This window comes from Macaca thibetana, chromosome 19, assembly GCF_024542745.1.
Source record: "Macaca thibetana thibetana isolate TM-01 chromosome 19, ASM2454274v1, whole genome shotgun sequence".
In the NCBI taxonomy this organism is placed as follows: domain Eukaryota; kingdom Metazoa; phylum Chordata; class Mammalia; order Primates; family Cercopithecidae; genus Macaca; species Macaca thibetana.
The window spans coordinates 49,581,558-49,604,560 of NC_065596.1; the positions used below are offsets into that span (position 1 = coordinate 49,581,558).

A 23,003-nucleotide genomic window follows, 5' to 3' on the forward strand; every position below is an offset into this window, starting at 1 on the left:
CAGAATATTTTCCAAGAGAGATCATAGCTGAATCATAACAGGAGTCTCTATAGATATTCAAATCATACAGATATAGGGTTCCATAAATGAGAATCTGGAACAACTTAAGGAGTCTATAAAGATGGACAATATAGCCGGGCATGGTGGCTCACGCCTGTAATCCCAGCACTTTAGGAGGCTGAGGTGGGCAGATCACAAAGTCAGGAGATCAGACCATCTGGCTAACACGGTGAAACTCCATCTCTAATAAAAATATTAAAAATTAGCCAGGCGTGGTGGTGGGCACCTGTAGTCCCAGCTACTCGGGAGGCTGAGGCAGGCGAATGGTATGAACCTGGGGGGAGGAGCTTGCAGTGAGTCCATTGCAGATGGACAATATAAAGTAAAAAAAGAAAAGCAATTAGAATCTCCAAGGCTTGTCAATCTTACACTTTAAAATTTAGTATAATTTCCACTTTCCAGTCAAGCATGTAAAAAGCTTGATGGTTATCACTCTATCCTAACAACAAGTAAAAAGCTGAACACACTGAAAAATCAGGAACTCTTCCTAGGTCCATTAAAGTGAGGTCACAGGGCAAACTGCCAACCCAGCACTGGAGAGAATGACAGGTGGACAGAAACTCAGAATGGACAGGGGCAGAAACCCAGAAGAAACTTCTATGGGACCAGGAGTGAGGTGGGAAACCTGAACTGTAACTGACAATTTGCTGGAGGGTCAGTGTGGACACCTCTGTTAGTTAAAACTCCAGGGTGGGGGGCTGCGTGCCACACTTCTGTGAGTTCTACCTCCTGGAGCTCCAGCAGGTTCTCACAGTGAATACCACAGGAAAATCACCTTGTGCTTCAACAGGAAGAGGGGAAAAGTAACTAGTTGGAAATATAAAGGGCGTGCTGTTCCTTCCTAAAGGACGTGACCTCAGGAGAAAGTATTGAACCAGAGCCGAAACTACTGGAGTTTATCAGAACCTATCTAACCTAGAGGAAGGGAAATACAGTTTGATTTAGCCTTCTGGTGGGGGAGGAAAATAACACAACTTAGCCCCTTCCAGCCATTCTGTCCCACATAAGGTGGGAGGTGAGGGACGCGGTGGGGCACCTGAGAAGCGTGCAGCCCAAGGGTACAGGCTCCCTAGAAGACTGAGTCTATTCACAGGGCTCTAGACATTTCCCTCTCTCTACCCCTCCTACCACATCATTAAAGGCCCATTTATATGGTATCAAAATAACCAATTAAAACCACAAGTGGTAGAAGAAGAGTAGAAGTCAAAAGATGAACAAAAAAACAAGGGCAATAAATCAAAGACGGTAATAGGCTTGGCAGACAGTAATCCAACTCCAGTCACGTGCCACATGCCAACCTTCCATCAGCGATAGACCACGTATACGATGGTGGTCTCAAAAGATTTTAATGAAGATGAAAAACTCCTATTGCCTAGCAACATCATACCATAATCACTACCTTTTCTATGTTTAAATTGATTTAGATAACACAAATAGTTACCATTGTGTTACAGCTGCCTACGGCATTCAATACAGTAACATGCTGTACAGGTTTGTGGCCTAGGAGCCATAGGCTATACCATATCACCTATATGTGTAGTAGGCCGCACCACGTAGGTTGCTGTAAGTACACCCTATTATGTTTGCACACCGCTATCACCTAATGATGTATTTCTCAGAACACATTCCATCAGTAAGCAACACACGACTGTATATAAACAATCACTTTAAACCCAACAGTCCTGTGAAGGTTAATCATACAAACTAGGTCATTCTTTCATCTCCAACTAAATCAGAGTCGAGAGGCCAGAGGAAAAGTACTCGAGGCACAGAGCACCTTCTTGGCCCCTCTGTTGAGGTGCACTGCCAGAATCCCAACACCAGTTTTACCTGGTAGCTGCTGAAATAACCTGCCACGACTTTAAGATTAGTTTTACCTACTGCCATCACCTACCAATCAGAGCTTGCCAGCTCCCAAAAGCTTCTCTAGTGTCAATGAGCTTCCTTTCAAAACAGTATGTAAGATTTCTCTAATAAAACACAACCTTCTCTTTTCAACAAATGGTGCTGGAACCATCCACATGCAGAAAAATGACTCTGGACACAGACCTTATACCCTTCACAAAAATCAACTCAAATGGATCTAAATGAAAAATGCAAAATACAAAACTCCTAGAAAATAACACAGGAGAAAACCTAGATGACCCTGAGTATGGCGACGGCTTTTTTTTTTTTTTTGAGATGGAGTCTCGCTCTGTCGCCCAGGCTGGAGTGCAGTGGCCGGATCTCAGCTCACTGCAAGCTCCGCCTCCCGGGTTTATGCCATTCTCCTGCCTCAGCCTCCCAAGTAGCTGGGACTACAGGCCCCCGCCACCTCGCCCGGCTAGTTTCTTGTATTTTTTTTTTTTTTTTTTAGTAGAGACGGGGTTTCACCGTGTTCGCCAGGATGGTCTCGATCTCCTGACCTCGTGATCCGCCCGTCTCGGCCTCCCAAAGTGCTGGGATTACAGGCTTGAGCCACTGCGCCCAGCCGGCGATGGCTTTTTACAGACAACACCAAAGGCACAATCCATGAAAGAAGCAACTGATCAGCTGGACTTCATTAAAACTGAACATTTCTGCTCTGTGAAAGATATTGTCAAGAGAATGAGAGACAAGTCACACACTGGGAGGAAATGTTTGCAAAGGACACATGTAAAAAAAGGATTGTTATCCAAAATATGCAAAGGACTCCTAAAACTCAACAATAAGAGGACAAATAAGTCAATTTAAAATAGGCAAATTTTTGCCAGGCACGGTGCGTGGCTCATGCCTGTAATCCCAGCACTTTGGGAGGCCAAGGCAGGCGGATCATTTGAGGTAGGTGGATCACTTGAGCTCAGGAGTTCGAGACCAGCCTGGCCAACATGGTAAAACCCTGTCTCTACTGAAAATATACAAACTAGCCAGGCATGGTGGTGGGCACCTTAATCCCAGCTACTCGGGGGGCTGAGGCAGGAGGCTTGAACCTGGGAGGCAGAGGTTGCCATGAGCTGAGATCACACCACTGCACTCCAGCCTGGCTGACAGCGCATGACTCCATCTCTAAATTAATAAATGAATAAGGAAATCCTGAAGAGACATCTCATCTGAGAAGATACATCAACAGTAAATAAGCATATGAAAAGATGCTCACGTCATATGTCATTAGAGAAATGCAAATTGAAATAATGATATTCCACTACACCCCTATTAGAATGACCAAAATCCAGAACACATTCTGCAAAATAACATGTCTGTAATCTTCCAAAGAGCAAGGTCATGAAAATCAAGGAGACCCAGGAAATGTCCCAGAGGAAAGACTAAAGAAACGTGTTCTCTAAATGAAACAAGTGATGCTGAACGACGTCTCTTTGCTATAAAGGGAGTATTAGGATAATCAGCAAAATCTGAATGGTACCTGGGAGTTACATGATCACAATATTCAATGTTAATCTTCACACTCTGATCATTGTATTGTGGATATTTTTGAGAATGTCCTCCTTTCTAGGAAAAACTCAAGTATTGCGGAATCAGATTAGTAACTTATTCTCAAATGGTTTGGGGAAAAAGTAATTTGTAATACTCTCCAACTTTTCTGTAAGTTTGTAATTATTGTAAAATAAAAAATGTACTGAGAAGATGGATGTAAACTCTATGGAAGCAGAGACTTTGTTTCCCTCCTAAGAATCCCTAGAAAAGCACCTGACAGTGAGGGCTTCATAAATAACTGATGAATGAATGAATATGGGTTAGGGGCATGAGAGCGAACTTGCCCTAGAAATCAAGACAATGTCTAAAGTTAACAAGCCTAGTAACAGTAAAATATACATAATTATTTTAAAATCTGGAGATAACTACCAAAATAAATAACTTTAAAAAGTGAGTTTATCTCTAGGGGACATTCTGGGGTAAGAAGAGTTTGCAAATAAAAAAAATTATTTTTCACTGTAGCCCTTCTGTAATATGTGATTGTTTGATCAAGTATTAGCAAATCAAGTATTAGCAAAGTATTATACTTTGATTCTTAAAAATATTAGGCAACTTCAAAGAGAAACACCAAAAACTAACTGAAATATAACTGAAGTACCTTCTCACAATAATTAAAGGAAAGGGAAATCTATACTTAGAAAAGTAACATCTAATAATTCTGTTTTTTACATGCCAATTCAAGTCACACCTCACATTATCTTTTTTTTTTTTGTTTTTGTTCACCATAACCTTTTCCTTTTCAAAGATAAGCATAGTTCATTCTATTACTGACTGTAATAAGCAGGAAACAATTACTGCCCAGCAAGCTGGGACTCCTGAAAGTAATTTTGACGTATCACGCAATGGAAAGCCACGCGATAATTAAACACAATGATGTAGTGCCTGGTATTTTTATTCCTCCAATGGAAAAAGAACATAAACGGAAAGAATACACTCCCATCAACAACAGGTTCTACCTTCTGCTGTAATTCTCACCTGAGGATCCCCTACAAGAGGCATATGAGAATCTGGGGCAGAGGCCACATGTGCTGCTGCTGCCACAGGTCAGGCGCTGAGCCAAGCACACTGCACGATGGCCCAGTTCAGCAACTCCCAGGGGGATGGGAACGACACCTCTCCATGTCCCAGAGAAGGAAGCGGCCTGATACCCTGACAGTCTCACATCAGAGTCTATGTCCTTAAACACATTCTACCGGATATATTTGACCTACAAAGGGGTTCAGCCATATACTAAGTAAAATACACTACAAAGAGGTATGTATAGTAGGACCCCATTTCTGTGAAATAAAAATTATACAAATACCCTCTGGAAAACTTCGGAAAGAAAGGTATTTTATTTTATTTTATTTTATTTATTTTATTTTATTTTATTTTTTATTTTTGAGCCAGAGTCTCACTCTGTCGCCCAAGTTGGAGTGCAGTGGCACAATCTTGGTTCACTGCAACCTTTGCCTCCTGGGTTCAAGTGATTCTCCTGCTGCAGCCTCCTTTGAGGCCAGGAGGTTGAGGCTGCGGTGAGCTGTGATCACACTACTGCAATCAAGCCTGGGCAACAGAGCGAGACCCTGTCTCAAAAAAAAAAAAAAATTCCCAACGGAGACATGCTAGAACTCCAGGAGCCTTCTAGTCTTCCCCTACCTCCCACTCCATGTACAGATGGGCAGATGCAGGCTCTTGGAAGGTCAAGGCTCCCATCAAGCCAGTGGTGGACTCAGGATTAGAACACATATCTCCTGGCTTCTAGCCCCAAGCTTGTTCTCTCCACACTGTGTTGCCACCCTTACCTTCAATGCAAAAGAGTCTACAGGGTTCACTCCTCCTTTTTACATTCTAGTTTCTCATTTCATCATGTAGCAAATAAGGTCTTGAGTAGCTGGGACTACAGGCACACGCCACCATGACTGGCTAATTTTTGTATTTTTAGCAGAGACGGGGTTTCACCATGTTGGCCAGGCTGGTCTCAAACTGCTAACCTCAGGTGATCCACCTGTGTCGGTCTCCCAAAGTGCTGGGATTACAGGCATGAGTCACCGTGCCTGGCCTTTTATTTTATTTTATTTTATTTTATTTTATTTGTTTTCTGAGACAGAGTCTTACTCTGTCACCCAGGCTGGAGTGCAATGACACAATCTTGGCTCACTGCAACCTCCACCTCCCAGTTCAAGCCATTCTCCAGCCTCAGTCTCCGGAGTAGCTGGGACTACAGGCATGCACAACCACACCCGGCTAATTTTTGTAGTTTTAGTAGAGATGGGGTTTCACCATATTGGCCAGGCTGCTCTTGAAATGCCAGCCTCAAGTGATCTGCCAGCCTTGACCTCCCAAAGTGCTGGGATTACAGGTGTGAGCCACTGCACCTAGTCCCGACTCTACAATTTTAAAAAGTAGGCAGTGAGATGACAGGTTTTTACAATTTGGGCTATTGATAGCAGCAAAAGGCAGTCAAATGCCTAGGGAGATAGGGGTGGGTCCCTGATGAAACCCAATTTTCAAGCAGAAACCAGTTTAAAGCTCAGCTACAAGTCTCAGGTAATATACACACTGGATTGAGAAACTGTCTTCCTGTTTGGCATTTTTTCCTCTGATTGATCTCTGCCTCCTACTTATTTCATATACACCTACCCTCTCCTAGTTGGTTTTCTACACTGTCATACCCACCTTTCAGTGGTGTGTTTGGTTTAACCTTTTTTGCATATTCACTAACCAATCAGCATACACTCTCCATTCTGAGTCCATAAAAAGTTCCAGCCTGGCCACACTGAGACAGAAATCACCTGTCCAAGAAGAATGAGGTTACACTGAGAGCTGTTCCATCACTCCATAAAATTCTCCTCTGCCCATCCTCACTCTTCTAACTGGCAGCATAACCTTATTCTTCTTGGACACAGGACAAGAGCTTGGGAACCGCCAAATGCAGATACAATCTATAGCACAGGTGGGCCGAGTGGGTAGGGAGCCTCCAGCGGCCAGGCCCAGGGCTGAGCAAGGCCCAGGTCGGGGACAGGGTGGGCACTGCCAGCCATGAAGGACTCTCTGGTTGGCACAGTGGCTGAGAAAAATCCTTTGCATCCTTCCTTCTCTATGATGAGCAACATTAACAAAGTAATTGAAAATAATTTGAAGTACAGGGAATGTTTTAGTTGGCTAAAGCTTTAATGTAGTTGTGGTTTACTACAGATGCACATGAAATATTACACCCACAGGTATCAGTAAGTCCTTACTTGACTCATCAATAGGTTCTTGGAAACCATGGATTTAAGGGAAACAAAGTACAGTAGGCCCTCAAATTAAGTTGCTTTGCTTAAGGTTGCTTCGTTTCACTTTGTTTCACTGAAGTCAGTTTCCAAGAACCTATCCAAGACATGAAGTGAGGCCTTCCTAGACACACATCCAGCATAAGAGTGAAATGGTGGAGGAACCACCACAGAGGGTGAGCCAGGCATCAACGGGGCTGACACATTTCACCCTCACCCAGCAATTCCAATTCATAAAATATCTTGAAGACTGGAATTAAAAACTATGTATTTCTGCCCTCATAAGCATGTCTTCCCTATTTTTACGCATCCTGTTGCCTAAGTGAAAAATCAATCATAAATACATATGTACACTCTGAGGACAGATAATGATTACTGGTCAATGGCTAGGCTGGAAAAAAATCAGTCCTGCACATGAACAGGTGCCTGTTATGTTATTTACATGACAGTAAAATTTCTAAGTATGAAATGCAGGACACGTGATCTCTTTCAGTATCTACATCACAGATTGGTTACACTAAATTAAGAAAAGAGAGAGAATTACCATAGCCCTTCTAGACAACCTTTCTAATCTTTAAAAAGCTAAGAATACTTTTTTCATGCTGCCTATGAAATAAACCACATTAGCAGAACTCACCCGGTGCTGTGGCTGTTGGCCTGAGGTCACCGACAATACCCCTGCGCCATGTATGCTGCAGAGATTGTGCCAGAAAATTTAAACCATGTGAATCTGATAGAAAGAATAAATTTCAGAATTAAAGCATGAAATAAAAACCCAAATAAAAATGTGAACTTGTTAGTACACTACTTCTGCTCTTGCTTTTGCTCTGAGGTTACAGGACACCTGACTAAGGGACACAAGGCGAGGGGACTAAAAATCAGGTGTGGACAGAAATGTCAGAAATTGTTTCCACAGTCCGTGACTAGCTCTTATATTTTCATGCTAAGGGTTATTTGTGATAAATAGCTCTTTTTAAAAGTATCTAAAAGTCTAAATACTCAAAATCTTGTTTTGTTAGTATCTCTAAATTACAAACATTTGGACTTCTAACAACATAACTCAATGTTAATAAGAAATTGAGGGCAGTTTTTTTCCTGGTCTAATAAACACAAACTGTGGCACTTTAGGACCTCAAAATCTGTCACAGCCTCATCAGGATTAAACTTTAAATATTAAACAGAGTCCAAGTCTTTGTCTCCATGTGGGGAAAAGTCTGTACAACTTATATCTATACACTAAGATTACTAATAAAACAATGTAAGGGAAATTGATATGATGAGAATCTACTCACCTTCCATTCCTTGAACGTCTTTTCCTTGCAAAAACATTGGCCAGAGTGTAAGTGCTGGATTGAGTTTATTGAAGGAGGGTGCTGATTTTATATTCAATCTTGGTTTTTCTAAATATTGAAGGTTTTTATTCTTCGTAGGTGATATATAACAAGCATAGTTCTTTGCAACAAGATCATCATTAACACAAACCTGTAAAATTTTAAACATTTCGTGAATAAGACAAATACAGTCAAGCAATTTTAAAGGAAATATTCCAAACTTAACCCCAAAGTTCTATCTTCAGAGAAATTATTTTATAGAACATAATCTGATAGAAACAGATTTGACTCCTGCTCTGGTAAACCAATTACTTCCCACCAATCCTGAGGAAGAAAAACAGAAGCACCTGTGAGAAACACAAGAGGCGTTTTCTCGGACATAAGCACTGTAGTGCTAAAACTACCTGGCCAGGCAAAAACCTGGTGGGAGGACAGAGACAAAACACGAACCATAAAAGGAAAACCTGTTATACTGGATTTGCTCAGAATTTTAAATTTCTGCTCTTCAAGAGAATAAAGAGATGAGGCAAAATTATTTTAAAATCAAGTATCCAGATGACATGTATCCAGAATATATAAGGAACTCAAAAAACTCAATAAAACGAAAACACCACAATTAAAATATGTGCAAACAATCTGAATGTCTGCTTCATCAAATTCTGAAGATTGCAAATAAGCATATAAAACCATCATTAGTCATTAGGGAAATGCAAATTTAAACCACAATGAGGTGCTACTGCACACTTGGCAGAATGTTTACACAAGTGACATGGAGGAACTGGAACTCTCATTGCTGAGGCGAAGGTAAAATAGTCTACCACTTTGGAAAACAATATGGCAGTTTCTTAACACCTACAATATGATCCAAAAGTTTGACTCCTAGGTAATGTTCGAGAGAAATGAAAGCACAGGTCCACAGGAAGACTTGTACATGGATATCTATAAGGGCCCTATGGCCACAACCCAAATATCCATCAACGAGTTAATGGGTAAATACACTATAGTATATCCACACAATGGAAGAGGACTTGGCAACAAAAGGAACAAATATGGATGCATCTTAAAATAATTTTGCCAAATGAAAGAAGCCAGACCAAAAAACAAAACACCCTGGGACATACCCTGGTGCCACCTTTGGGAGCTGGTAAAGGATTGCTGGCCTACACGCTTTTCCTCTGGCAGTTATGATCTCATGCATCCACTATAAGCTCTCTCGGCTAAGCACGAACCTCCCTGCCTGCTGCACTTTAAAGTAAGACCAACATGGAGAAACCCCATCTCTACTAAAAATACAAAATTATCCGGGCGTGGTGGCACATGCCTGTAATCCCGGCTACTTGGGAAGGCTGAGGCTGGAGAACTGCTTGAACCCAGGAGGCAGAGGTTACGGTGAGCTGAGATCACGCCATTGCACTCCAGCCTGGGCCACCAGAGCAAAATTCCGTCTCCAAAAAAAAAAAAAAAAAAAAAAAAAAAAAAAGATAGAGTCATTATCAGCATACAACCTACATGGTTAGAAAGAGACCTACTTTTGAAAAGCAAGAAGAAAGCAAGTTTATACAGAATTTATTTTAAAAAAGATGTCTTATAAGACTGGTCCTTACAGGATAGGTCTCTTAAGTATGAAATTTTTTTAAAAAAATGATTGGTTCTGTAGCCAATATTTTGGTGGGGTTTTTTTTGTTTGTTTTTGAGACAGGGTCTTACTCTGTCACACAGACTGGAATGCAGTGCTGTCATCTTGGCTCACTGCATTCTCCGCCTCCCAGGCGCAAGCAATCCTCCCACTTCAGCCTTCCAAGTAGCTAGGACTACAGGTGCAAGCCATCACACCTAGCTAATTTTTGTATTTTTTGTAGAGACAAGGTTTCACCATGTTGCCCAGGATGGTCTCAAACTCCAGAGCTCAAGCAAGCCACCCACATCAGCCTCCCAAAGTGCTGGGATTAAACAGGTGTAAGCCAAACCTTTGGGCGATTTTGGTATTTTTACTAAGTTACAAAATAAGTAATGAAAACTCATAGGTAAAATGAACCAGGATGTGGGGAATCCAAAATGCAATATAAGCAGTAACAAATGAACCCCATTACAAAAGAATAACATAATCACACTGAAGAAGATGCGAAAGAGAAAAAACAACCTAAGTAACTTTGGCAGACAGTATTTTGGCTGCATAATGTGAAGGCTGAATACAAATTTTGTTTTCACAGGAGTGTGGGTTAGCAATCCTGAAATTACTTAATGTAAATACATGGATGAGTCAAATACGTAGACTGTAGCCAAATAGAGTAGGTTTCTCACTGTTGGAGAAGGGGGTTAAGAATAAGGGGTCAGGCATGGTGGTGTGTGCTTATAGTCCCACCTACTTGAGAGGGTGTGGCTGGAGGATCACTTGAGCCCAGGAATTCCAGGCCAGCCTGAACAACATAGCAAGACCCTGTCTCAAAAAAATAAATGAATAAATAAGGAAAGGAGAGAGTTAGAATGAACCCTATGGTACTGGATTCAAATCAGAAGTATCAAAGCTCTTAATATGTGTACAGATGGATATAGAAATATAGATTTGTGTGTGCATGGGAATAAGTACATACATACATTTCATAATATTTTCTGCTGAGAGGACCTATGATCATGACACTCCAGTTGGAACAAGCACACCAAGGCGGGCGGATCACAAGGTCAGGAGATTGAGACCATCCTGGCTAACACAGTGAAACCCTATCTCTACTAAATATACAAAAAATTAGCCAGGCGTGGTGGCAGGCGCCTGTAGTCCTAGCTACTCAGGAGGCTGAGGCAGGAGAATGGCATGAACCCAGTAGGCGGAGCTTGCAGTGAGCAGAGATCACGCCAGTACACTCCAGCCTGAGTGATTCCATCTCAAAAAAAAAAAAAAAAAAAAAAAAAAAAAAAAAGAAGTGGCTGATTCTAGGGCTAGGGCTGGCAAATAACAAAATGATAAACATTGTGGCACAGAGAGTAAAGAGGGTTCAAGTAATGATGGGGCACACTGAAAGTATACAAAAGCCCCTTTGAAGGAGCATCTAATGGCCAGAATCCAATGCAATGTGAGCAAGGCAATAATGATAGTCATAGATTAGAACTCCCCAAATAAAATACATTTCCAAAAGTCCATATTAATGCAAATTATCGAATAATTAATATACGGGGGAGGAGGGAGGGTTCTTTGGTATAAAATTCCAATTAAAAATGCAGAAGGGGGCCAGGCATGGTGGCTCACACCTGTAATCCCAGCACTTTGGGAGGCCGAGGCGGGTGCATCACCTAAGGTCAAGAGTTCGAGACCAGCCTGGCCAACATAGTAAAACCCCATCTCTACTAAAAATACAAAAAATTAGCCGGGTGTGGTGGTGGGCACCTGTTATCCCAGCTACTCTGGAGGTTGAGGTAGGAGAATTGCTTGAACCTGGGAGGCGGAGGCGGCAGAGAGCCAAGATTGCACCATTGCACTCCAGCCTGGGCAACAAGAACGAAACTCTGTTTAAAAAAAAAAAATGCAGAAGGGGGCCAGGCGTGATGGCTAACGCCTGTAATCCCAGCACTTTGAGAGGCTGAGGCGGGCAGATCACTTGAGGTCAGGAGTCTGAGACCAGCCTGGCCAACTTGGTAAAACCCCGTCTCTACTTAAAACATAAAAATTAGCTGTGCGTGGTGGCGTGTGCCTGTAATCCCAGCTACTCAGGAGACTGAGGCAGGAGAATCACTTGAACCCGGGAAGTAGAGGTTGCAGTGAGCTGAGATTGCACCACTGCACTCCAGCCTGGGCGACAGAGCAAGACTCCATCTCAAAAACAATAAATAAATAAATAATAAAAATTAAAAATGCAGAAGGGGCTGGGCGTGGTGGCTCACACCTGTGATCCCAGCACTTTGGGAGGATAAGGCGAGAAGACTGCCTGTTGAGACCAGCCTGAGCAACATAATGAAATCCCGTCTCCACAAAAAATTACATGGGCGTGGTGGTGCACACCTGTAGTCTCAACTACTTGTGAAGTTGAGGAAGGAGGATCCCTTGGGCCCAGGAGGTTGAGGCTGCAGCAAGCTACAATTGTGCTACTGTACTCCAACCTAGGAGACAGAGAGAGACAGACAGGAGGGGAGGGGAGAGGAGAAAAATGTAGAGGGAAAGATGAAACACGTATACACCACAGTGATATCTTTCACAGCCAAGAATCATTGATGGAATGGTTATCTGCAGCCTCAAAGTAGGCCCCCACAAGATACTTACTAATTTCAAAAGGACAAAATAACACCTCTATACAGGAAAAACCTGGCAAACACCACAGTAACCAGGTGATCAACATCCACATCACAAAATGTGGTACATATACACCACGGAATACTATGCAGCCATAAAAGGGAACAAGATTGTGCCCTTTGCAAGGACATGGATGGAGCTAGAAGCCATTATCCTCAGTAAACTAATGCAGGAACAGAAAAACAAACACTGCATGTTCTCACTTATAAGTGGGAGCTGAATGATGAGAACACATAGACACTGGGGGGAACAACACCCACTGGGGCCTGTCAGGGGGTGGGGAGGGGGGAGGGAGAGCATCAGGGAAGAATAGCTAATGGATGTTGGGCTTAATACCTAGGTCACGGGATGATCTGTGCAGCAAACCACCATGGAACACATTTACCTATGTAACAAACTTGCACGTCCTGCACATGTACCCCGAACTTAAAAGTTGAAGGGAAAAAACCATTCACATCACTAGTAATTAGACATACTGACGTCATAAACCCCTGCTGGGATGCACTGAGAAGGGCACAGTACCACTTCTGTGGTCTTCTTGCCAAAAATGCACAGCCTTAATACAATGATGAAAAATATCAGGCAAACCAAATTGAGGAACATTCTACAAAACCACTGGCCACTGCTCTTCCAAAGCAGTCAATGCCATGAGAGGCATGGAAGTACTGAGGAGCTGTCACAGGCCAGAAGAGGGGAAGGAGACATGACAAACAGGTGCGGTGGCGGGGGGGCGCGCAGTGCTGGAGCAGATCCTAGATCAGAGAAAGGAAATCAGCGGGGAAACTGGCAACATTCATCTGTCTGCAGGTTTTCAGTGGTATTTTATCAATGTTACTTTTCTGGTTTTAAAAACTGTACTGTGGTTTTGTGCTATGTTAACATCAGGACAACCTGGGCAAAGCATTTCCCAAAATGTCTGCACTATTTCTGCATCTCTTCTGTAAGTCTAAAACTATTTCAAAATACAATTTTTAAAAAATCCATGGTTAAGGTACCCTCCAGGGGCTCTGAGCAGTCCTGGATGTGCCCCTTCTATCCACTTCTGCCCAGTGCTGAGCTATGCCCTGAGCCATCCTTCAGAGAGGGCAGAGGCCAAAATGCTAGCAGCTGGCACCTGGCAGAGGTAGGGGCTGCTCACATGTGATGTCCACTTTCTTTCTGCTTGTGATCTTAATTCTTTACAGTAAGCACATGTTACATACAGTGAGAATGTCTAGGGGGAAAGGCAGTGAACTAATGCTACAGCAAATTAGCATATTTATAAAAATCATGTTCCCTCAGAAGAATACAACATTTCATGCTCATCACTATAGGAACAATTTCTTGGCCATTTTAAAATAAAATGCCAAAGTCATTTTTTAAAGTAATCAAAAGAAGAAAATACAGACCTAGCTAACTTCAGGTCTAAGGTAGACCTTAAGAGATTAAGACAATTTCTATGCTGTATGAACTATAGTGTTTTTCTTGGCATTTATTCTGTTTTATTAAAGTAAAATTTACAATCATGATGAAATATTTTAAAAATACAATTCTTTCACTTACCTTTTCATCTTTTATAGTTACATAAAGGTAAACCTCAAATGTATCTTCTTCCACAGCACATAATCTGGCTTCCACCTGGGTAGTTGCTAAACAGCATAAATGAAAACACAAATTAGCTGATGTTAAAAGTATATTTGAAACAATCATGACTATTTCTCACCTAGTAACCTCTGCTAACCACTTAAGAGTGCCCAAATGGCTTCCTCGGGCAGGACCAGGGGGAGCATGTTAGGAAAAAGCACTCCTGATTGCGGAGTGGATCAGGAGTCCTGTCCCTGTCAACAGGTTCCTGTGCCACCCTGTGAATACCTCCTCAAGCATAGCTCCTGGTATTCTCTTCTCCTCCACTCCTCCCAAACCCAGATTTCCAGTGCCAGGCCTTCATCTGAGGTCCGTTCTACCCTGCAAAGCCCCACGGAGTGCAGCACCCAGCTACTCCCTTAGAGACTCAAAACCCCACAGCAGCAGCATCGCTGCCACCTACCGGGCGCTGTGCTAAGTCCTTTAGAAACCTTCTTTCGCTGAGTTCTTACCACTACCTTCAAGGTAAGTACAGTGGTCACATCACAGGTGAGGAGACCAGGCTCAGAGGCTAAGTCACTTGCCTGAGCCACTGAGGACTAGATGGCCGGCCTCCTCCAGACTCGCATTCTCATCTCCCAGCAGCCCCCGTGGCTCACAGGGCCAAAACTCCAGTCCCAGTGACCTCCCAGCCTCCCCCTGCTCCCAGGTCAAAGGATCTGGCTCCTCCTCTACCCAGACAACGGCACAGCACAGGAGAGGGGCCAGGACCCAACGAGGTACCAGGCAGCACCCCAGGCATTTCCCACCCACCAACCCTCTCACTGAAACCAGGTATCTGACTGCCAGGGGTCACGACAGATCCCACAAAATACACTGTTTATAGTCACTGATATAAAATAAAAAGAACAGCTGAAGACATTTTATTCATCTTAAATTAGCAGTAATGAATATTACACAATAAATATCCATTTACTATCTCTTGCTCACTAAAAATGCTAGATTTTTCATCAATTACTGGTCCAATAAAATCCATATGAATTTATTTTGCAGCGCCGCAGCTTTTATGCAAACAAAGAGGCAAGCCTTATTACTGTGTAAGGGTTCCCTTGTACAAACAGCCCCCTGCTGATCTTAGCTGTCAATTACTGACATCCACAACCACTAGGGGTGCAGAGTTACTGTGGCACTTGAGCTGGAAGAAGCCCCAGGTAGCTTAGGGAACTCCTCTGAGGAGGGCTGTTTGGCCAACAGGGGCATCTCCAACCCCCTCCAGCAGCAGAACCTGGGCCTCTGTGGGTGTCACTTCCAGGCAGGCTGCAGTGATCAGGCACTGGCTTACCTTTGAGAAGGTTCTGAAAGTACTGAATAGCTGCACTGTCCCACTTCTTGGCAGGTCTGGAACAGCGAACAGATGCAACTTCATTACATAAAAATCTGAGGCTAGCACACCAACAGCATTCTGTAAACCATACACTGGACGTTCCTCACACTACATATGGAACATGTGATGCAGATGATGGGGCGCCTGGCGCTGGCCCTGCTCTGAGGGTGAGGATCCCACCGTATCCTGCAACACGCTCTTCTCAACACTGTCAGCTGCACTGGTGCAGACTCAAAGCACAGAGGTGCCACTGAGAATGACCTGTGCTCACCACCGCACTGTCTGTCACGACACCACCATCCCTAGACAAATCAGTCTCCCCAGCCAGAACACAAGCTCCTGGGACAGGGATCCTAAGTGTGCAGCGTCTAGCACAGTCTGGCACAGAGAGGGCACAACACATGCTGGTACACCAACACCCTCACAGGCAGTCGTGGGACAGCCAGATACTATCTTTGTTTCATTTTCATTTTTTTGAGACAGGGTCTCTCTCTGTTACCCAGGTTGGAGTGCAGTGGCATGAACACAGCTCACTGCAGCCTTGAACTCCTGGGTTCAAGGGATCCTCTCATCTCAGCCTCCCGAGTAGCGAGGACTACAGGTGTGCCACACCACACCCAGCGATTAAAAAAAAAAATTTTTATAGAGAGAGGGTCTAGCTATGTTGCCCAGGCTGGTCTCAAACTCCTGGGCTCAAGCGATCCTCCTGCCTTGGCCTCCCAAAGTGCTGGGATTACAGGCATGAGCTAATGCAGTGGGTCTCAGCTACTATAAAACTACTGTTCCTCACTCTGCTGACCCTAGCGCCCTCTCACTGGCTCCCATCTTACCCTATCATCTTGTCCTTTCTACATCTTTCTTAGGCTTTGCAAAGAAAATTGTAGGAAAAGCTGTAGAAAGTGGGGAAAGAGGAGAAACTTGGAAGCAAGGAAAAAAATAAAATGTAAAGTCAGAATGACGTTTTATGTTTCTTCTGATTTTATGTACCAGAGATGCCACCACCATCCTCCAAGAACTGTTTTAAAGATCAAATGAGATAATGTACATAGAACACTTAGCCCAGTGCCTGGATATAATCATTACTCAAAAATGTTGGTTATCTTTATTCTTATAAGAAAGATATTAAGCAATTCAAGGAATTACAAAGGATTTATAAAAGGCAGTAAAGGCAGTGGTCCTAAAACCTTGTTACACACAAAGAATTACCTAATAATTAGCTTTTTTAAAAAAGCAAAATGTAGTAGATTAGTAATAATGACAAGGCAAACAACCCAAGAGAAAACCCAATCTAACACATGAACAGGCAAATCAGCCAGTCTCTCCCTCTCACACACACACAGAATAACCACATCAGCCAGTCTCTCCCCCTCTCTCACACACACACACACACACACACACACACACACACACACACACAGAATAACCCCATCAGCCAGTCTCTCCCACACACACACACACACACACACACACACACACACACACACACACACAATAACCCCCCATCAGCCAGTCTCTCCCTCACACACACACACACACACACACACACACACACACACACAGAATAACCCCATCAGCCAGTCTCTCCCTCTCACACACACACACACAGAATAACCCCATCAGCCAGTCTCTCTCCCTCTCACACACACACACACACACACACACACACACACACAGAATAACCCCATCAGCTAGTCTCTCCCTCTCCCTCTCTCACACACACACAATAATCACATGAAGACATAACCAGCTTTGCAAGTCAGAAAAATACAAATTAAATCAAAATACCATTTTCACTGAGCAAACAAGCAGAAATTAGAAAGCCTAATGATATTCAATATTGTGTGGGAGTAACAGTGCTTTCGTACCCCAATGATGACAGTATAAATTGCTAGTCTTTTTGAAGGGGAATTTGACAAAATCTGTAAAACTGCAATACACATGTTAAAAGGGTGTTCTGGATAAAGCACAAACACAAAGGTATCAGATGTCAAAGAAGGTCACCAAACCCAGTAGGCCCTTCCCTGAGGGCATCCTAGGGTGGGTGGGGAAGGGCCCAGAAGCCCACATTTGTTCCCAGAAGGGCCCATGCAGAGCGGCAAGAAAGAGAGGACCGACTGCCTCTGAGGGGAGCTGGGCTGCACACACAGGGGCCCAATCATGCCTGGAGGGTGGGCAGTGGGCCGCTCTGAAAGACAGCAGTACAGGGGGCAGGGGCTGCTGAGTGCAGGAAATCCCACTCCCAGAGCCTTTTGTGAGCAGTGGGGTGGACTGGCTGGAGGGCGGCGTGGTAGGGCGCACTGGCCTCAGCAGGGACTTATCCTCACATCAGTGTAGACGCCACACCAGCCACAAGAGTGATGCACTCACCACCACCAGGAAACTGTGGGTGCTGGGGGCTGGGGTGAGTGGAGAATGGGAAGGTCACCAAACAGCCCATGAAGGCAGTTTCTGAGTTCAGAGTACACAGTGCAACGTGGCATGCCAGTGGAGTCGGAACTGGGCTGTTCCCTGTGGCTTTTCCTGTCATAATGCCGTCGTCCCGGAAGCGGATGAGAAGAGGAGCACCGGGTGGAAGGATGGGGCTGACGTCTCTACAGACCACAGGAGGCAGGAGTCAGGCTACTCGGTAGTGCTCATTCAAGACAGCAGACATGGTGCCTGCACCTGAGAGGGAAGTGCCCAGGGCAGGGATCTGTCCTGTACAAACACTAGCAATGCAGTCAAACTCTAGAAAAAGGGAGCAAAGATGGGGTGCGAGGCACACGTATATATACGTCTCTCGGTCTGTGTATTTTATACGGATTTATCTGTATTCTTTTTTCTTTGAGACCGAGTCTCACTCTGTCACCCAGGCTGGAGTACAGTGGTGCGATCTTGAATCACTGCAACCTCTGCCTCCTGGGTTCAAGCGATTCTCCTGCCTCGGTCTCCCGAGCAGCTGGGATTACAGGCGCGCACCACTGCGCCTGGCTAATTTTTGTATTTTTAGTAGAGATGGGTTTCACCATGTTGGCCAGGCTGGTCTCGAACTCCTGACCTCAAGTGATCCGCCCGCCTCAGCCTCCCCAAAGTGCTGGGATTACAGGCATGAGCCACCAGTCCCAGCCAGATTCATCCATATTCTTATGGGACTGTACTGTGCAAATGGTTTGGAAACAACCTAGTGGCTATCCAGATGGGAATCATTAAATACAGAAAGTATGTCAACCACATCCACCCAGGAAAAAGACTAAAAGTAGAAAGAAGAGATATGTGTGTTGATAAAGAGTTTCAACATACTTTTTTTTTTTGAGATGGAGTTTCACTCCTGTTGCCTAGGCTGGAGTGCAGTGGTGTGATTTTGGCTCACTGCAACCTTCACCTCCTGGGTTCAAGCAATTCTCCTGCCTCAGCCTCCTGAGAAGCTGGGATTACAGATGCCCACCACCACGCCAGGCTAATTTTGTATTTTTAGTAGAGACGGGGTTTTGCCATGTTGGTCAGGCTGGTCTTGAACTCCTGACCTCAGGTGATTCCCATGCCTTGGCCTCCCAAAGTGCTGGAATTACAGGTGTAAGCCACCGCAACTGGCCTCAACATACATTCTTAATTCTGCAAATAAGACAGTATGTTCTAATTTTTGTTAAAAGCTCCACACAGGGTAAGTGTGTGTAAAAGCACTGACAAAGGCCCACAAGTTCAGAGCTGGAAAAGATCACAGAGGCCTCCCAGGAGGAAGGATGTGGGCCTGGAGAAAACTGCAATGGACTCTTTTATAACGCTCCATGGGCCCAGCACAGTGGTTCGTGCCTGGAATCCCAGCACTTTGGGAGGCCAAGGTGGGAGGATCACTTAAGCCCAGAAGTTTGAAACCAGCCTGGGCAAGATAGTGAGACCCTATCTCAAAAAAAGAAAGCAAGAAGGGAGGGAGGTAGAAGAGGGGAGGGGAGGGGGAAAGAGGAGAGGGGAGTTAGCTGGGTATGGTGGTGTGTGCCTGTAGTCCCAGCTATTTGGGAGGCTGAGGTGGGAGGATTGCTGGAACCCAGGAGGGTGAAGCTGCAATGAGCCATGATCATGCAACTGCACTACAGCCCAGGCAACAGGTTGAGACCCTGTCTCAAAAAGTGTGTGTATGTGTGTGTGTGTGTGTGTGTGTGTGTATGTGTGTGTATACACATATGTATAATGCTCCATGATCCTATGTTTTATGAATATTTTTCTTGACAGTTAATTTATTACTTTTTATAAGTTTGAAACAAAGGCAAGAAGCACAGAGCTCAGGCCCTGCTCCAAACCCTCTCAACCACAGCCAGGTCAGACAAACACTGACTCAGAAGCCCCTCCTAAAGAACAGAGACCTCCTGCTCAGCACTTCTACAGAGGAACTGGCTTCATAGAAACATCGTGCACTTGATAGAAGGCTTTTACTAATGATTCGAAGGACTTAAGAAGCTGTACTTACACAATGTCAGTACTGTCTCGGCAGAGGTCAATGTGTAATGTGACAGGCTTTGTGCAGTACAGGCTGAATTTTTTTGCTCTATAGGGAAGCTGCATAAACGATTCTACTACAACTCGGATGCTAAAAAGTGAAACAGAAACAGCTCCATTACATAGAAAATTACATAAAACATATTCCATTACAGTGCACCTATTTTATTAATATACTTAATGTAAAACAAAACACATAAACAACAATTCTTTCTGTTTCTAATATAGCCACCAACAGTGCTTGGAGACATTTGGTCGAGAGGGAAAAACTGTTTCTTGGGAGATTGAAAAAAAATCATACTCTTTTGATACATAAAGCATGGATATGGTACATAGATAGTGTATCAGTGAAACTGACATTTCATGATCTAGGAGTAAGAGTTTAGGAAAAAAATGTCTTAAGAAAGCTCCTGGCCAGGCACGGTGGCTCATGCCTGTAATCCCAGCCCTTTGGCAGGCTGAGTTGGGCAGATCACCTAAGGTCAGGAGTTCAAGATCAGCCTGGCCAACATGGTGAAACCCCGTCTCTACCAAAACTACAAAAAATTAGGCGGGCATGGTGGTGTGCTCCTATAATCCCAGCTACTCAAGAGGCTGGGGCAGGAGAACCACTTGAACCTGGGAGGCAGAGTTTGCAGTGAGCTGAGATCGTGCCATTGCACTCCAGCTTGGGCAACAAAAGTGAAACTCTGTCTCAAACAAACAAGGTCTAATAAGGCTCCTTAGGTGGACAAATACTAGATACTAATGAACATACCTGTAAAGCAAATTCTATTCAAGATTTTCTAAATATCAATCTCAATATATGACCAAAATTACCTTAAAAGTTTCTGTAAATGAACAGATGTTTTAATAATTAGTATTTGCCAACTTTGCACTAAAGAGCTGCAGGACTGAGATTTTTAAATAGTAAGTTCGGCAATTTAATTTCCATTTTTCTTCAGCAAACGACAGAGCATTTTATTTTTACATTTTTTTTCTTTGTAGAGTCCGGGTCTCACTATGCTGCCAAGGCTGGTCTTGAACTCTTGGCCTCAAGTGATCCTCCTGCCTTGGCCTTCCAAAGTGCTGGGATTACAGGTATGAGCCACCACTCCTGGCCAAAAAACCACTTCAACATACTATTTCCACATGAACTGGCCTTCTTTCCAGGGTTCCTATTATGTCTTGTCTGGGCAGCCTGGCCATCTTGTGTCTCAGACAGGTTAGGGAAAGGTAGCTGCATCCATGGCCCCCTGAAGTCTCCTCAAGCTCTATTCAACCATACGATTTTCTCACCCAGAACAAACTAAATGTAAAACACCAAATGCAAAAAGAAAAGCTCCCCAAACAGTTAAACACAATAATTGTTTTTGCAGTGATTATGGTCGTATGAGATGCAGGATCATAAGCTCGAATGGTACCTACTCTTACATTAAGTACTGTAAATTCCCAATGTCTGACAAGCATGTCTGCCATGAAATTCTTCTATTCAATAGACACCTCCTGGCTGGGCGCAGTGGCTTACGCCTGTAATCCCAGCATTTTGGGAGGATGAGGCAGGTGGATAACCTGAGGTTAGGAGTTCAAGACCAGCCTGGCCAACATGGCAAAACCCCGTCTCTACTAAAAATACAAAAATTAGCTGGACGTGGTGGCACGCGTCTGTAGTCCCAGCTACTTGGGAGACTGAGGCAGGAGAATCACTTGAACTGGGAGGCAGATTGCAGTGAGCCGAGATCACACCAATGCACTCCAGCCTGGGGGACAGAGTGAAACTCTGTCTCAAAAAAACAGAACAAAAAAAAACAGACACCTCTTATCGCAATCAAGTCTATTTGGTATTGTTCTTTCTCAGTGAAATCAGAATTCTCATATTTATTAAACTGACATCCTCTTACTCTGGGATGGGAAACTATGGAAAAATCATCAGAAAACACCAAGACTGACTTGTTGCTGGTGTTTTCTAATGAACTATGAAGTGTGGTCCCAGAAGCAGTGAAGGCTGCACAGCGCCATCTAGGCACCAGCTCATTCTGAGCCATTTCCCAACCTCACTGATGGTCACACCCTCCCTCTCTTAAGCAGGACAACCAGGAACACCTACGTGAGTACAAGCTCTGCTCTCTGCAACCCTGAGACTATGCCAGCAACACCTCTTCTGTGGAGAGAGGCATTTCTCTCTACCTCCCGGAAATGTCTTTCTTGCAGCCAAGCCTCCCTAAAGGGCATAAGGAAACTGAATACAGGCAGGAAAGCAGCCAGCAAGCAGCACCCAGGAAATGCAGAGAGCAGCCAAGACATGCAGAGAGCACCCAGGAGATGCAGACAGTATCCCAGGGGGTGCAGAGAGAACCCAGGAGGTGCAGAGAGAACCCCAGGAGGTGCAGAGAGCACCCAGGAGACGCAGAGAGCACCCAGGAGACGCAGAGAGCACCCAGGAGATGCAGAGAGCAGCCAGGAGACGCAGAGAGCACCCAGGAGACGCAGAGAGCACCCAGGAGATGCAGAGAGAAGCCAGGAGATGCAGAGAGCAGCCAGGAGATGCAGAGGGTACCCAGGAGATGCAGAGAGAACCCCAGGAAATGCAGAGAGCAGCCAGGAGATGCAGAAAGAACCCCCAGGAGATGCAGGGAGAACCCCAGGAAATGCAGAGAGCACCCAGGAGATGCAGAGAGCAGCCAGGAGATGCGGAGAGCAGCCAGGAGATGCAGAGAGCAGCCAGGAGATGCAGAGGGCAGCAAGGAGATGCAGAGAGCAGCCAGGAGATGCAGAGAACATCACCTGAACCTGCCTGCCCTGCCAGGACAGACAGTGGCAGAGGGCCAGAGCCACCTGAGCCTTCATCCTGCCCACCTGCTTTGCCAGTGAGTGGGTGCAGACCTGAAACCCACAAAGCTCCCCTTCTTGAAGTTAAAGAACTCCAGTTTTGTCTTTTCTCAATGGTAGTGACCTCTAGCCCCATACTTTAAAATGGACATTCTCCTTTGAAACTGATATTTGTCTCTGAAAAGAGTGTAAGGTATACATACTTTTTGGATTTCACTGGAATGTTCTTGGCAAAGTCCACAAGGAAACATTCTGCCAGGTACTGGTCTGCAGAAGACATAATTGATTTGACAATGGCCCTGCACCAGCACTTTAGTTCCTCACAATAGACCACACACACCTGCAAAATAAACAGTTATTTTTATTTATTTATTTTTTTGAGACAGAGTATCACTCTGTCACCC

The 23,003-nt window shown here is 44.3% G+C and overlaps 1 protein-coding gene across 2 annotated transcripts in view; it reads right to left on the reverse strand.

The window, feature by feature from the left end:
• Positions 1-23,003, reverse strand: part of TDRD12 (tudor domain containing 12) — a 101,945-nt gene that overhangs the window by 64,840 nt on the left and 14,102 nt on the right. For both annotated transcript variants that reach the window (XM_050771973.1, XM_050771974.1), the window contains exons 3-8: positions 22,803-22,939; positions 19,763-19,882; positions 15,280-15,335; positions 13,917-14,002; positions 8,057-8,246; positions 7,402-7,494 (exon numbers count right to left, since the gene is read on the reverse strand). In XM_050771973.1, coding sequence (XP_050627930.1) covers positions 7,402-7,494; positions 8,057-8,246; positions 13,917-14,002; positions 15,280-15,335; positions 19,763-19,882; positions 22,803-22,939 — 682 coding nt within the window. The remainder of the gene's footprint in view (positions 1-7,401; positions 7,495-8,056; positions 8,247-13,916; positions 14,003-15,279; positions 15,336-19,762; positions 19,883-22,802; positions 22,940-23,003) is intronic.